This window comes from Cydia splendana, chromosome 21, assembly GCF_910591565.1.
Source record: "Cydia splendana chromosome 21, ilCydSple1.2, whole genome shotgun sequence".
NCBI classification, from domain to species: domain Eukaryota; kingdom Metazoa; phylum Arthropoda; class Insecta; order Lepidoptera; family Tortricidae; genus Cydia; species Cydia splendana.
In genome coordinates this window covers 15,431,747-15,447,874 of record NC_085980.1, presented here as the reverse complement: position 1 = coordinate 15,447,874, position 16,128 = coordinate 15,431,747, and the positions used below count along the sequence as shown (strand labels likewise).

General features: G+C 41.9%; 1 protein-coding gene across 1 annotated transcript in view; it reads right to left on the bottom strand.

Annotated features, from left to right (window-relative positions):
- Positions 1–16,128, bottom strand: part of LOC134801010 (serine/arginine repetitive matrix protein 2-like) — an 18,982-nt gene extending 2,854 nt beyond the window's left edge. The window contains exons 1-11 of the mRNA XM_063773507.1: positions 15,930–16,128; positions 15,552–15,721; positions 14,473–14,632; positions 14,015–14,137; positions 13,711–13,782; positions 11,385–11,515; positions 8,263–8,419; positions 7,457–7,698; positions 997–6,939; positions 743–809; positions 151–207 (exon numbers count right to left, since the gene is read on the bottom strand). Of these exons, the coding sequence (XP_063629577.1) occupies positions 151–207; positions 743–809; positions 997–6,939; positions 7,457–7,698; positions 8,263–8,419; positions 11,385–11,515; positions 13,711–13,782; positions 14,015–14,137; positions 14,473–14,632; positions 15,552–15,719 (7,120 nt within the window). The 5' untranslated portion in view covers positions 15,720–15,721; positions 15,930–16,128. The remainder of the gene's footprint in view (positions 1–150; positions 208–742; positions 810–996; positions 6,940–7,456; positions 7,699–8,262; positions 8,420–11,384; positions 11,516–13,710; positions 13,783–14,014; positions 14,138–14,472; positions 14,633–15,551; positions 15,722–15,929) is intronic.

Sequence of the window (16,128 nt, the reverse complement as noted above, 5' to 3'; positions counted from 1 at the left end):
GAAAGACGCTGGCAGTCAACAAGTCAGCTGGTAATTTTGACCACCTCACCCACATAACTACTTCTGTAGCTGACTAGCTGTGTGGTCATAAAACCATGGATGCAATAAGTATATGAATTAAAATCAATAGTGTGAATGAATATAACTCACGAGCAGTGGCGGCACGGGAGGCGCGAGGCTTTTTAGGCGAGGGCTCTTTTTTCTTGTCTGAAAACAGAATTATTCAGAATTAGCAAATGGGATTGTTGAAGCGGACTTCTGAACCTTATCACCTCGAGATAAAGACTGTTAATAGTCAATTAAATGTGTTACGGTCATGTACTATACCATCGCCTACAGTCCTGAGAATTCATAAACCTTATTTATTGCGGAGGCAAAAGTTCCACAAACGGGTCTACCGCGATATAATATCATTGTTTTTACCTTAAATTCCGACGTTTGAGTTGCACCAGCTGTGGTCACGGAAAGACTGACGTCAACGGCAAAGCAAATGTCAACGTAAATATAAATAAAACAACACTGAACTACCCGAAATTAGTTTATACAAATGTTCGGGGCTCGGGGTAGACAAGGAAATTGCAGCTACCCGTTAAAGTTTAATGTTTATTGTCCACGGCACGACAGGCAACACTCACAGTCGCAAGTCTTTTACGCAGCCCAAAGGATGTCATTCCGTACCAGAATCCGGGTGTCTACAAGATAGAATGCACACCAAAAGAGTTAATGTATTGTGTATACGCACCTACTGACGAATCGTTTTTCCTCTTGCGGCCTCGCGGCGGACTCTCCTTGGGCTCCACTATTGTTACCTGTAAACACATTTGAAATATTTTAATAACTTGATAATCTTATAAATATATTTTATCAAAATTAAAAGCCAACAAAAAATCTTTTGTCCTCTGATCTGGTTGAGATGCAAAGAATTTATTCGGTAAAAGGCACACACACTATCAGTTATGCCAAAGTAAATAAAAAAAAAAGATGTTTTTAACATACCTTCTTTCCTTTAGATTTGGCAGTTTCCTTCGGGGCTGGATCAGCCTTCCTGGCGGCTCTGCGCGGCGCGGGCGGACTCTTTACATCTTCAACAACAGTTTTGCGTCCTCGTTTAGGCACAGGCTCTTCTACTTGCTGTTTCGCGGCGGTTTTACGTCCTTTCTTGGGTTCCGGACTCGCTATAGCTTTAGCGCCCTTCTTCCTAGGCTCAGGGGTCGCTTTCGGGCTCGCAGCTGCTTTACGACCTTTCGTAGGCTCTGGGGTTGCTTTGACAGACTTTTTCTTAGCTTCCGGAGTAGCCGGGGCTTTGCGTCCCTTTCTCCTTGGCTCTGGCGTAGCGGGAACTTCAGTCTTTCCTTTAGGCGTCGGGGCTTTAGTAGTCTTTCCAGATGTCTCATATTTCGTTGTTGCAGGTGCTCTGCGATCCTTCTTTGGCTCTGGTGTGGCTTTTGCTTTCTGTGGAGTAGCTTTTTTCGGCGACGCTTTACCTTTACCTTTTTGAGGCGATACGGCGGCCTTGCGTCCTCGAGCGGCGGGGGCATCGCCAGCTGCAGGGTTCTTGGCTCTCGTTGGCGCTTTCTTCGATGATTGTTTAGGTTCGATCTTAGATCTCTTAGGTCTAGCGGCGGGCTGAGGTTTCAAGACTGGTGATGGTTTCGGCAGGACTAGACTAACTCGTACAGCCTTCTTTTTGGCCGGTGATGCCGCGGCCGCTTGCTTGCGACTACGTTTCTCCACGACTGGAGCGGGACTCGGCGCTGCTTTCTTTGATTTCGACTGTTTAGTCGCAGGAGATTTGGGATGCGGACTCTTTGTTACGGCCTTTTTAGCGCCTCTAGACGGTTTCGGGCTTGCAGCGACGACTACACGTGGTTTTTTAACAACTACAGTAGGGGTCTTAGCAGCAGTTTTCTTAGGAGTAGCGGCGTTTACCTTTTTCGATCTTGTTGCCTTAGGTGTGGGTGGTTTTTTAGGAGATGCGGCCTTCGGGGTGAGAACTCTTTTAGCTCTTGTCGCTTTTTTAGGTGTCGGTGACTTTTTAGGAGAAGTTTTTGCAGGTGTGAGAACCTTCTTAGCTCTGGTCGCTTTTTTAGGTGTTGGCGCCTTTTCAGGTGAAGCTGTAGGTGTAGCAACCTTTTTACCTCTTGTTGCTTTTTTAGGCGTTACCTTTTTAGGTGTCAAGACCTTTTTCGCTCTTGTTGCTTTCTTGGGTGTAACCTTGGTCGGTGTCAAGACCTTTTTCGCTCTTGTTGCTTTCTTGGGTGTAACCTTGGTCGGTGTCAAGGCCTTTTTCGCTCTTGTTGCTTTCTTGGGTGTAACCTTGGTCGGTGTCAAGGCTTTTTTCGCTCTTGTTGCTTTCTTGGGTGTAACCTGGGTCGGTGTCAAGATCTTTTTCCCTCTTGTTGCCTTTTTAGGCGTCGGTGACTTCTTTGGTGTCGCTGGCTTAGCTACAGGTTTAGGCGCTGGAATTTCCTTAGATTCTTCGACAGTTACAGGCGCAGCAGGTTCTTGAATACTGGTTAAGGCAGGTTCCACTGCGATGGGCGACATACGCGCCAGCGTGACATCCGCAGCGCGCGAAGCTCGTCCCTTTACCGGCGTAGAATGAACCAACGCGCGCTTCTTTAACGGTAGCGACTTCTTCTTAGCCGAACGCGATTCTGGAGCTTTCTCTAGCGAGCGTTTCTTAATGGGCAATGTGTGCTCCGCGTAGTTTTCCGCCGCAGAGCGCCTCGGGGCGACGCTGTTGCGAGAGCGAGAGGAAAGTATGGGCGTCCCGCCCGCGACCGTCGCTGTTGCTAGTTTTTGTAGTTCACGGTTGACAGGTTTGCCCACACGTTTTTGTAACTCCTTCTCTAGCCATCCTTCGACGTCGTTCACGATTACGTCTACGTTTAGCGACGTAGTGCGGCGGCGTTTGGCCGGTTTTTGAGCCGAACGGGCTATAAAAGTCTTGGAATACGTCGCTCGCACGGGCGGCTTGCCTACCAGTTGATCGAACATGACCTCCGCCGGCGCCGGCTCATCTAGCAACATAGCCACCCCGCTCACGTTCGGAGACGTCTGCGACTTCGATTGTCTGAAAAGCTTCTTCACCCCGCGCACGTCTCGTAGATCATTCTTTGGACTCTTCACTTGTAAAGCATCCTTTACTCCTGACGCGTTGAGCTCGTTCCTGGGGCCGCGTTGGAACAGCTGCCGCACTCCACGTACGTCCGACAAATCATCGCGCGGTTTCTTCTTGTTGAACAAGCTCTTAACGCCGGAAACTTGACGTAAATCGTCTTTGGGTGAAGCTTGGAAGGCCCGCTTGATGCCGCGGACGTCTCCGAAGCTATCACGAGGTGCGGCCGCGAACATAACCTTCACCCCGGCCACGTCGGTTAGGTCGTTCTTTATAGAACGTCGCGCGCGAGGCGTACGCATTAGACGCCTCACGCCGTTAAAGTCTTTGAGTTCGTTCCTGGGTGATTTCTTGGTTAATAATCGCTTGACGCCGCTAACATCAGGGCTGGTTTCGTCGTGTTCTTGGAGGCGACGTGAGAATTCGCTCATGCTCTGCGATAGTTTCCGTTTCACCGGACTATTGAACAAATGTTTTACTAAACCGGAGTCATCCAGGTTATCAATAATGGAACGGCGGGATCGGCTCTTCTTTGCCGATGAATGTTTGCTTTTAACCGCCTCTGGGGTCGGTTCGGCAACTCCTGTAGGCGTTACATCACCTGTACCCCGAACTAAGATCAAAGATTTGGATCGAATAGAGCCACGAGCATTTCTAGGCGCGTTCTGAGCGGCGAATGTTTTCCTCTTTTCAACCGCAGAAATTCTTCCTCGTTTGCGGGGAGGTTCGCCAGGAGACTCAGATACAGTAGCGTCCAAAAGGCTTCGAATGCTAAGTATGGGTGTGCCGGCATCCTGGGGGCTTCCCCGTTCTTCTGGAGTCACTTCTCCATCTGTCACAGTCTCATTAGGAGCGCGTGTGATAGATACAGTAAGAGTTTTTCTCGAAGTTCTCGCTTTAGAAACTTTAGGCGATATCGCAGGCGACGTTGCAGGCGATTTTGCGGGTGATTTTGGAGATTTACTCGGCGAAGCGACTTTGGGAGACGCCAGCGGTGTATTAGATGGGGATTTCGCTGATTTCCTCGATTGAGGCGAAACGTTTCCTCTAGGGGACACAACGGGACTCTGGTCAACTTCACGAATGCTACGCTTCGAGGTAGAAATAGCACTGACACGCAATTTCTTGGCATTTTTAGGCGACTCGATAGGAAGACTTCTTGTCCTACGACTTGATGTCGAAAGTGTTTCAGCTCCAGACTTTCTTGATGTGTTTTTAGGAGATTCAGTCGGAACACTATCATTTAGTTGGCTGCGTTTTGAAGGGGAGGGTGATTTCCCTGCAGATTTCCTAGTGGAAAAATCTCTGGGACTGGGAATCTCAACAAGTTGGTTTCTAGAGCCTCGTTTTGTAGTAGAAAGACTCTTTCCTAGAGATTTTCTAGTAGGATCTGATAAAACGTCAAGTTGAGGAGATAGGACGCTATCGATAAGTTTACTGCGAGAGTTACGAGTTGAAGTAGAGAGCGTCTTTCCTGCAGACTTTCTTGTAGAGTTATTCGCTTTTGGAGATTCTAATGTGACACTACTATCCAGTTGGCTTCGAGAACCACGTTTCGGAGTTTTACCCAAAGATTTCCTTGTAGAATCTGCCAAAACGTTAGGAGAATTAAATGGACTATCAGCTTGGAGTGAAGCGCGTTTTGAATCAGAAAGAGCATCAAGCTTTGGAGATACGCTGACAATAACTTGGCTTCGTGAACCACGTTTTGACGCCGACAATCTTTTGCCTATAGATTTTCTTGTAGAGTCAGCTAAGACGTCAAGTTGTGGAGATAACACACTATCGATGATTTTGCTACGAGATCCTCGTTTTGAAGCAGAATGGGACTTTCCTGTAGACCTTCTAGTAGAATTATTCGTACCGTCAGGAGGACTGAGAATACTTTCGACGTAACTGCGAGACCCACGTTTTGGTGTTTTGCCTAGAGATTTTCGTGTCGAATCGGCCAAAGCTTCAGTTTCTGGAGAGCTGAGGATAGTTTCGACGAGTTGACTTCGAGATCCACGTTTTGAAACAGACAGTGTCTTTCCTAATGATCTCCTTGTTGAATCCGACAAGTTATCAAGTTGTCGAGATAACACACTGTCAATAATATTACTGCGAGAACCACGTTTTGACACAGAAGACTGTTCAGTAGATTTCCTAGTTGAATCAGTCAAATCAGTTGGTGAACTGAGGACACTATCAACTTGGCTTCGTGAGCTGCGTTTTGAAGCAGACAATGTTCGAGACTTTGGCGATGCAGTGTTGTTGAGTTGGCTACGAGAAGCTCCTTTTGAAGGAGAGGGAGTTTTTCCTGCAGACTTTCTTGATGCATTTGAAACATTAGCTTTTGGAGATTTCAAAGGAGTAATAGAGTCATGTGGACTTCGAGAGCTGCGTTTCGTAGGAAAAGGTGATTTCCCTGCAGATTTTCTTGTAGAGTTAACTGAGACATTTTCTGGAGATGCCACAGGTGACTTTCCTGAAGTTTTTCTTGAGGATTTAGCAGAAACAACTGAAGACTCAAATGTGATATTGTCAATTTGGCTACGCGAGCCGCGTTTAGAGGCAGAAAGTGTATTTCCAAGAGATTTCCTTGTCGAGTGAGCCGTAACTTCCGGAGATTCAAGTACAGAACTATCGTCCAAACGACTGCGAGAGTGTGAAGAGGAAAGCTTCTTACCCAGCGATTCTTTCAAAGATCCAATAGAAATATTGTCTTTTGGTGATCCTAGTGTGACAGTGGCATTGCCTCGAGAACTACGCTTCGTAGGTGATTGCGCTAGAGATTTTCTTGGCGAAATTCCTTTTGGAGATTCCTCTAACGTGTTGTCCCGAGTGCGAGGACTCCGTTTTGAAGCGGAGAGCACTCTGCTCAGTGACTTTTTCATAGATTCAATGGAAATGTTGTTCGGAGACTCGAGAAGATGATTGCTAGTGTTGAGTTGACTGCGAGATCCACGTTTCGCTGTAGTCGACAGATTGCCTAGAGATTTGTATGATGAATCAAGTGAGATGTAGGTCTGAGGAGATTCAGGGTAGCTGTCGTTAAGGCTACGGGAGCGCTTCGAGGCCGATTTAACTAGTTTCCTTGAAGATTTAGGGGAGTCATCCTCTATGGAATCTATCGTCCTCGTGCTATCGTCAAGTCTTGAGCGGCTGCGAGCGCCGCGGGATTTCCTGGTGCTTTGTGAAGGCGCTCGCGGCGCATTCTCTGGAGTCGTCATCGTTCCATCCATAGGCGCTGTACGTGTAACCAACGGGGTACTCGCCCCGAATCCTGAACGCGAAGGGGATCCTGCTGAACCGTACACGGAACGCGACGTGTCCGAGTCTAGAGATACTAGATCGACGACGGAGTAGGCTTCTAGATCGCGACGGCGCGGCGATCCCGTTTTGTTGCTGTACTCTGTGACAAACGTGTCCGAGCTTTCCAGAGCTTTTTGGACGATTATAGAGCCTCGGGCTGATTTTAAAGAGCGGGGAGACGCGGGCGAGGCGGGAGCGGACGTTCTCGTTCTCGCCGGCGACCTGAGTGGGGAACCAAGGCTTTCTAGCATTCGCTCGCTCCGGGAATGTATGGAGCGGCGCGGAGATGGCGACGGAGGCGAACTGGAGTACCGTAAAGTTACATCCTCAGTAGCATCTCTTGTAGTACTCGATACCATGAGTATATCGTCGTCTTCAGAGTGATTCTCAAGATTGCTCAGGTCGAATTTGATAGATTCTGTCTTGCGGGAGCGACCAGACTTGAGAGCGGATTTTGGTGGGTGAGGCAGGGCGGGTGAACGGCGGAATGATGTTTCCGAGTCCGTGATTTCTAGGACCGATACCTAGTGCAAACGAAAATAATAACTAATAGGAAAGCAAATTAAATGTGGGTAGCGGGAATTAAATACAAAAGTGTCCAACAGAGAAGAACAGTGATTCTGTCTATTTCATTTATCACTTTTATCCTTTACTTCAGATTGAGAAGTTTTGACTTTTAAAATGAAAAATATTAGCATCTTTTAGTTTTATACTGCATCTGACTTGCAGCTTTTTTTTGGAGAACAAATGATAAATGAAACATGATAGAGGACCTAAGCAGTTGCTTTAAAAACAAAGTATTACACACTGTGGCTCTGGGTTGACATAACCAAGCAATATCTATGCTATATTTAGAATATACGGGCTACTGCATACATCAAAATTAAAAAATCATCCTCTCCCTTTTTAATTTTTGCATTCCTCAAGGAATGATTTCGATAGACGATTTTCAGATTTCGATATTTGTACCAGTTCCCAAGATAATAGCCAAAAGAATTCTAAAATACAAAGACTAGCAAGTACACATACAGCTTTACTAACCGACTGTTTCCCCAAGTTCCTCTTATTACTCTTCCTGGTGGACTTCTCCGGCGTGTCCGACACTAACGCCTGCGGAGTGGACCTCGTAGACTTGCTGCTAGCATTCAGGGTGCTCCGGCCTTTAGGTGTCCTGGTGGCGGGACTCCGCTTCTTGGCCACAAAGGTTGGGGTCTTGGGGCTGGGGAGTTTGGACTTCGGCGTGTGGCCCGTCATTAGCATTATCGCTGCTTGTTTTGTGTGATCTGGTGAATAAAAATAAAGTTTTGGTAAATGTCTGAACTGTATAAAATATTTTGGTGTATTATTTCTTACTTGTGAATTTATGAGATTTTTTTATGTAGTTAAACTGGGGGGCAGCATGGCTCCATTTTTATCGCCCGTCACTATGCGCGTCACTTTCGCACTTACATACTTTTTAGAATGTGACAGGCTTGGTGACATTCGATAAAAATGCGACCGTGCTACCGCCGCTGAAAGATGTGACTATATCTCAGATCTACCTACTGGCGCATTTCCTAAGAACTTAAGGTTTATCAGCACATCAAAAGACTAATAAAGGAATGATGGTAGTAAATAGCAGTAACGGGACAAAGAACTCGATTCCCACCAGCTTGTACGTGCCTGTTTCATGTCTGAAAAACACTTAGGTACTTTCATAGAAGTATGGTAAAACCAGAAGCTCCGGCTCGCCTACAAGTATCCACAGGTAAGGAAGGAGATATAGAGTTTTGCTGATGTTGGATCATTAAAATTATGATAAGATCGGTCGATTGATGTATAAATAAAGTAGTGAGGTCTAAACTAACCAATACGCAGTGGCGCCTGTATCTTCGTAACGCGAACTTTAGTCGTTCTCGGAGCTGGGGTTAACGCTTTCCGCAGCACGGCGAGCCGCAGCGGCGTCGCGCTGCGCAGGGAGCTTGCGCGTGCGCGGCCGCGGCGGGACTCGATCCACAGGGTTGCCTGTACAAGTGTACATATCATATCAATTGTTAACGAAAATAAATTCCAAAACAACTGGTTAAACCTGGTAATCGCCTGGCGCTTGGTTTGGTGACCATGTGCGCAATGTTGCACTCCAAGCGTCAAAGAAAATGTATCCAATAAGTCACTTTGTGGTAGTCACATTTATTGCAAATATTTTTCAATGTGTTGCTTCAGCATGTTAATCTTTAGGGCTGATGCAGAACGACTGCAACCCGACTGCAATTTGTATGGGACCTGCACGCTAACTGCAACGTCAGTCAGTCTGTGTAAAAAAAGCTGGTACAGATACCACATACCAGCTCTTAAAAATAACAGTGGTATTGTTACAAAAGTGAGTATGTATAGTTAATATGTGTATGTATAGTATTTGACGACCGGTCTGGCCTAGTGGGTAGTGACCCTGCCTGCGAAGCCAATGGTCCTGGGTTCGAATCCCAGTAAGGGCATTTATTTGTGTGATGAACACTAATATTTGTTCCTGAGTCATGGGTGTTTTCTATGTATTTATCTATATAAGTATGTATATCGTCGCCTAGCACCCATAGTACAAGCTTTGCTTAGTTTGGGGCTAGGTTGATCTGTGTAAGATGTCCCCAATATTTATTTATTATTAATGATTTGTCAATTTTTTCCATTCATCTATTTATCATGTTTATAGGTCAAAGGTCTCATCATGAAGTGAAACACAACCTAAATTCTGACAATAACAAAATAGACTAAATAAACTAAAGACAAAAATTTACTCATATTTAATAATTTACTCATCAATTTTCACAACAATCGGTTGAGAAATGTGGGAACAGACATACAGGGTGTCCCATAAGTGACACGTCACAGTGACACTGGAGGTAGACCAAGCCAAGAGGACCCAAACCAACTTAACATGACCCCAGTAAAAGTGGCACGATTTTCGAGTTATTGCCAAATTAAGGTTTTTCATGAATTTTGTCCGTTTTAACATTGTTAGTGCTAGTGTGCACTCGGAAAGGTCTCGAAGTTAGTTATTTTTATGTGTACGGCATCATGAATAGATAATTAAGATGACAGAATAGGTATTTTATCGATAAACAATGTAAAATGCTAAAAAGTACTGGTTTAATCTTGAATTAAATTCACAGCGAAACATTAATTTCGACTTTGACCACCTGTCGTGAAAAAAAAATACTAGAAAAGTAATGAGAAAATAAGGTCAAAATATTGAGAATGTTATGCAGATTCAAAAATGGTATAACACATGTACCTTCCTGCAATAAAATAGGAATTATTATCATCTTTCGAAAGCCTCATAAAAAATAAGTTAAAACTTGGAAATCTGCAATCCGTTGCTACTTAGTAAAAATAACGATTTATGTTGAGATATTTCATTCTGGATACAGAAATAAAAAAACGCCTATTCAGTATTTGCCGAATGCCTAAAAGAAAGAGATGGAAAATGCTTATCTCCCTTTTTAAGGATATCATTGAGTTGATAAAGGTTCTAAGAAAATAATACAGGTTGAAGTTTGAAAGGGTAGGTTGAAATAATTTTTCAATAGGTGCTCGAATTGCTTTTCTCCGGCTCGTATGCATGCTTGACACCGTCTTGTAAAACTTCAAGTTAATTTTCTTGAATTAATTTCGGATATGTTTCGTGCTGCCTCGAACATGCCGTCGTAGTTCCTCTTCGGACCTTATTGGGTTGGAGTAAAATTTATCTTTTAAGTATCCCCAAAAAAAAAATCTAATGGATTTAGGTCCGGGGAACGTAGGCCATGCCACTGGTACCAGTCGGCCGATCCATCTTCTGGAGCTGGAACCACAGCAAGATGGCTGCCCAGAACACTACGCTCGCGATGTCCGCGACCACCTCACACAGAAATTCCCAGATGGATCAGCCGATTGGGACCAGTGGCATGGCCGCCGCGTTCCCCGGACATTAGATTTTTTTCATTGGGGGTGCTTAAAATGCTTAAAAGATAAAGTTTACTCCGTGCCAATAAGGTCCCAAGAGGAACTACGGTGGCGCATGTTCGAGGCCGCACGAGACATCCGAAATTAATTTAAGGAAATTAACTTGAAGTTTTACAAGACGATGCCAAGCGTGCATACGAGCCGGGGAAAAACAATTCGAGCACCTGTTCTAAAATAAAATTACTTTAAAATATTGATTAAACTTCAACCTGCAGTATTTTATTTTCTTTGAACCTTTATCAACTCAATGATATCCTTAAAAAAGGGACATAACCATTTTCCATCTCTTTCTTTTAAGCATTCGGCAAATACTGAATAGGCGTTTTTTTAAATTTCTTAATCCAGAATTAGATATCTCAACATTAATCGTTATTTTTACTAAAAGTAGCAACGGATTGCAGAGTTCCTAGTTTTCACTTATTTTTTATGAGGCTTTCGAAAGATGATAATAATTCCTATTTTATTGCAGGAAGGTACATGTGTTATACCATTTTTGAATCTGCATGACATGCTCAATATTTTGACGTTATTTGCTCATTACTTTTCTAGTAATTTTTTTTCACGACAGGTGGTCAAAGTCGAAATTAATGTTTCGCTGTGAATTTAATTCAAGATTAAACCAGTACTTTTTTGCATTTTACATTGTTTATCGATAAAATACCTATTCTGTTATCTTAATTAACTATTCATGATGCCGTACACATAAAAAAACTAACTTCGAGACCTTTCCGAGTGCACACTGGCACTAACAATGTTAAAAACGGTCAAAATTCATGAAAAACCTTAATTTGGCAATAACTCAAAAACCGTGCCACTTTTACTGGGGTCATGTTAAGTTGGTTTGGTTTCTCTTGGCCTGGTCTACCTCCAGTGTCACTGTGACGTGTCACTTATGGGACACCCTGTATGATATGAAAGCATTGTTGCGCGAGCTAAAACTGAGACCTTCACTGTAGCTAGGTTAATAAGGAAATAGAAAAAGAATAGAAACCTTAGTAGGCGTGTGTAAGCGAGCGCTGGCGGCCTTGCGCGGCGCCGGCGCCGGCGCGGGCGGGCCGGGCTCCTGCGCGTGCGCGCGGTACGGCCGGTGCGGGGACACCACCAGCCGAGGGCTTGTCGACTCTAAACATGGCCAATTGCTACTATGACAATATTCTCAACACTCGGTATACTTATAAATTAATATATCGACTACCGCAGGCTCAAAGGGCGTAAGGGACAAAATGGCGAAAATGAGTTATGAATGCGGTTATACTCAGTATTTTTTTCTCTATTGAATGGTACTATGAAAAAAATGTCCGATAAGCCCTATGAAAAATCAATGCTTGAACACAATTTTCCAACGCATTTTGCCGTATCTGCCAATTCAAATAAATGTTGTGAGACATTTTGGCGTAACTCCCAAGTTTTTGTACGATACAGCCTTTTGCATCGGAAATTTTATTAAATCTGTGCTAATTTATTGTCAGTTACGCCTATTTGCAGTAGATTTTTGAGTGCTAAATGTACGTTACGCCCACAACTAATGGATATTTATACGAGTGTTAGAGAATTCAATGTAAGACATACGCCAACATACTATGTACAATTTCGAGTTTATTAAGTGGGATGACCTAGTACTTTCCTTGTAAATTATTTTATTAAGTAGGTACTTGCATTACCTGCTCATGTGCTCATTAATGCTTTATTTATAGGATTACTAAAATTTTACAATTTAAACTGAACTAATGGGTACTTTTTTCATCAGTTTTATAAAAATAATAATACATGACTATATTCAAATGATAATTATGGCGATTGATTAAGGTTAGACAGAGTAATAACTTTTAGTTTTGTATGTGACTGGGCCATTTGCAATTTTTATTAGATGTAATATTAATACTTTTTTGTTAAAACCCTTATTTATAGGATTAACCTTATGACAGTTACTATCTATAACGTTTGGATTTAAATCCATAGAAGTACGTAGGCCTGGCCATAATGCCTTTTTTGCTACCTACTCTGATGTTATGTCATAAATAATCGCATATTCATTAAGTTTTACTGAACAGACATACGAAATGTCAAAACTACTACTGTACCTAATAGTATTATAGTATGTAAAAGTAAAATTTTTGTTCAAATTAAGTTTACAAACAGAAATAACGCATACATATTTTCTATAGTAAAAGTAATTGTTATAAATTGTTTTGATATACATAAATTGTTTTGATATACATAAAACACGCAGGACCGCAGTGATTCTATTGAAATAATATAAACAAATCAAAAAAGAAAACATTGGTTTTGTGGCTTAAAAAAACGACGTTTTCCACGTTTAAGTATCCAAAATAACAAAAATGGGGAAAAAACTTAACAGTGAATAAAAAGGGGAATACATCTCTAATGTAAATTATAGTACTTAGAAGTATAGTGTTCCAAATGCAAGTTGCCAATATTGCAACGAAATTGTTGGATTTACGCCAAATGGTACTAAAACAGTTAATGTTTTTGTACATTACGCCCTTTTTCTAATAAGATAAACCAAAAAAAAAGAGACGTAAGGGACGCCCTTCTTCAAAACAGTCGTGATTTTTGGCGTAACGGACATGCTATTTTCGTAAAAAAGCATTGTATTATAAGTTCAAGCAATCAGTTTAAAAGAGCTCAAAAAGTTAAGAATAAGCCACAAACAGGCATTAGTTTATTCAAACAAAGAAAAACGTTATGATTTTTATTCTCAAAAAAAAAACAGTTTTTTGGCTCTCCTGAAAAATCGCGTTTTGTCCGTTAAGCCCTTTGAGCCTACGGTAGTCGATATGATATGTGTTACGTAATTGCTTGCTGATTATGAGAAAATTGTAAAAAAATTATAACATCTATTTTCACTGCGAAATCAGTGTTAGAAGTTACATAGGCTAAATCATATTTTTGTAAATATATAATTTTCAGTAAGAGTTATATGAAAACTATTACTACCATCAGAAATGTACACTATTTGTAATATATCTATGATAAAGTTTTTCAATATAAAATAATTACAAACCCCAAAAAACGTCCCAAATCACATACTAAAAATCATCAACTCCTGGATTTTTTCGTCTTAAAACGAATGTAATTTTTATAAATTAAAATACTGCGTAAATTTAAGAATAAAATCGTAAAACAGATTAGTTTTACTATTTAAATAATATGTAGGAACAAATAGATTTTATCTAATTATGTATAAAATTAGATGTTTTTGTTGTGTAGGCTGTATCCTACACTATGCATTTAAGGGTTTATTTTACAAGCATAAGCTATCAAAGCTCCCTAAACTACATATAAACCTAACTTACCACTCTGGTTATCAGTATTTCTTCTCTGAGGTTGAACAATTGCCACTTGTTTTCCACCTGCACCCGAACTTGCTGTAGAATTACCAATGTAAATATTATTAAGACAATAGTGAACTAAGGACACTAAGGTAATCCTCATTTTCTTCCCTGGATATTGTTGTCATAATCTCAATTTATTGTATATTAACGATAGCTATTCATACTGTTGTGTAGTTGACTGGCTGATTTGCGGGTAAAAAAATGCTTGAGAATGAGGTTATGCAAATGTCTGGGAATTGTAATAAATAGGGTTTAGAATACATACCAGGCATAGAGGCGCGATGTCGCAGTTCAAGAGCCAACTGTACGTCGCGGTCGGGCGCTCGCGGAGGCGCCGCCATCGTGCCGCGGCGATTCCCGCGCGAAGGTGCCGTCGGCAGCGCCAAGGCTACAAATATACATTCACATGATATTCTGCGCCTTAACAAACACATCTGATACAAATACAGTGAAATATGACATGTTTCTTAAAATAATCAGCTCGCACAGTTACCGTTAAATTTTTGCATATTTATGAATGTCATCCATTAGGAAGACAATGCCATACTAGAAAAACAGTCAGGGTAAAATGAAGTACAAGACCCAGCAGAAGCATATGCAGTTATGCTTGTTGCCCTTACAGACAGATGAAGACAATAAAAAGACCCATTCCACAACTAACTGCTAAGAATACGCAACTAACTAAAATCTATGTCAGTAATAGTTGACACAGGAACCACTTACCTGGCTGTGTCTTGTTCCGTTTCAGTGCTTGAGGCGTGTCATACTCCCAGCGTAGTTTGCGGCCACATATGTCCAGTTCATCTCCATGTTGTAGAGCGCACACACTCACAGGTGTGCCATTTACTTCTGTAGTTCCCGATCCAACGTTCCGCACCACAGTCTGTCATACAACCAATATACATTTAAATACAGAGGGTAAATCAGTAAAATAACAGGAAAAGTGCAATAGTAACGAAAAATTTGTAAATATTATTAAAATGAAATAGCCATTAAAACTGTGTTAAGCCCTAAAAATTAATTGACCGGAGCGTAGCGAAGGTCTACATTTCGACTGGAGCATTCTGCTTTTGTATGTCCGGATGTTCTCCTCTACAGGTTGCAATTCTTAACCGAATCTCGTGAAATTTTGTGACTGGATTCTATGTCTAAATAATTTTTTTTTGTCCGTCCGGTTTTTTGAATTTTTTTAGAATGGCGGAGTCATGATAGCTCGCGCCTAAACAAATAGTGGTATCGGTACCATACGAGTGTTTTCTTTTTGAGATATGTTTATAGATTAAATGGCCAAAAATTCAGAAAATTTATTTCGCTGGTTTCGGAGGTATTGAGATATTTAATTTTAACTAATTTTAATTTGAGAAGGAGTAGCTAAATTTCGTCAACCCATCTAAGAACTAATTGGCTCAGTTTGTAAATGTTCGCTTTTTCTGTTTGCAAAGAGGGTCTGGGTTCGATCCCCAGTAATTGTATGCTGGGATATTATAACTTTTTGTATTTTTTTACACATAATTTTTTTTTTAATTTACTATATTTAAAGCTCTTAGCACCATGTTATTTAAAGCTCTGCTCGCGAGGTCTACAGCTCACAGAGCCACTAGTATATATTATAATATTCTGGCATTAGGAAAAAAGAGATATCTTGGCCTAAGTTGTCAATGTCTCCATCCCTGAAGTAAAAATGTCTGTATATGCCATTACCACTGATAATGATAACAATTAAAAATCACTATCACTATCACTATGACTAGTATTCCTCATACGAAGAATGTTCCATTAGATTATCAAGTGGCGGAACGAACCTGATTAGCGTGCACTGTTACGGTGGCATGATGCGGGCTGACCTCGGGCAGCAGCACGCGTATGTCGCAGGCGGCGCTGCGGCCCAGCGTGCACATGCCCGAGCCCAGCACGAAGCTCTTGCTCTTGGCGCGCCCCGCGCGGTCCAGCACCACCAGACGTCCCGCCATGTCTGCGCCACACAAACGAAACTTCACTTTTGTTTTCACAAACGAGGTTATCGCTATCTCTGTGTCTTCAAATATGGCACATCGTTTTAATGAATTGCGTCAAGAGAGACGTAGTACACATATCAAAAGTTAAAGGAAACACTGTAATGTTATCGTAAACACACTTTTTTATTACCGCAAGCCGGTAGCATCATGTATATTATTACTTACTCGTGTCAAGTTTTCTTAGCCGTTTTACGCGATAAACATAGCATAATCTTCAAATAGAATCTAAGCGGATTGTCTTAGTACACCACACGATAAAAAATTCAGTTTCCACACTATTACAAATGAAGAATAATATCCGATTTTGGTCATTCTTTTTCAACAATTTCAACGGACAAAAAATGATGCCAGTAATGGCGTCCCA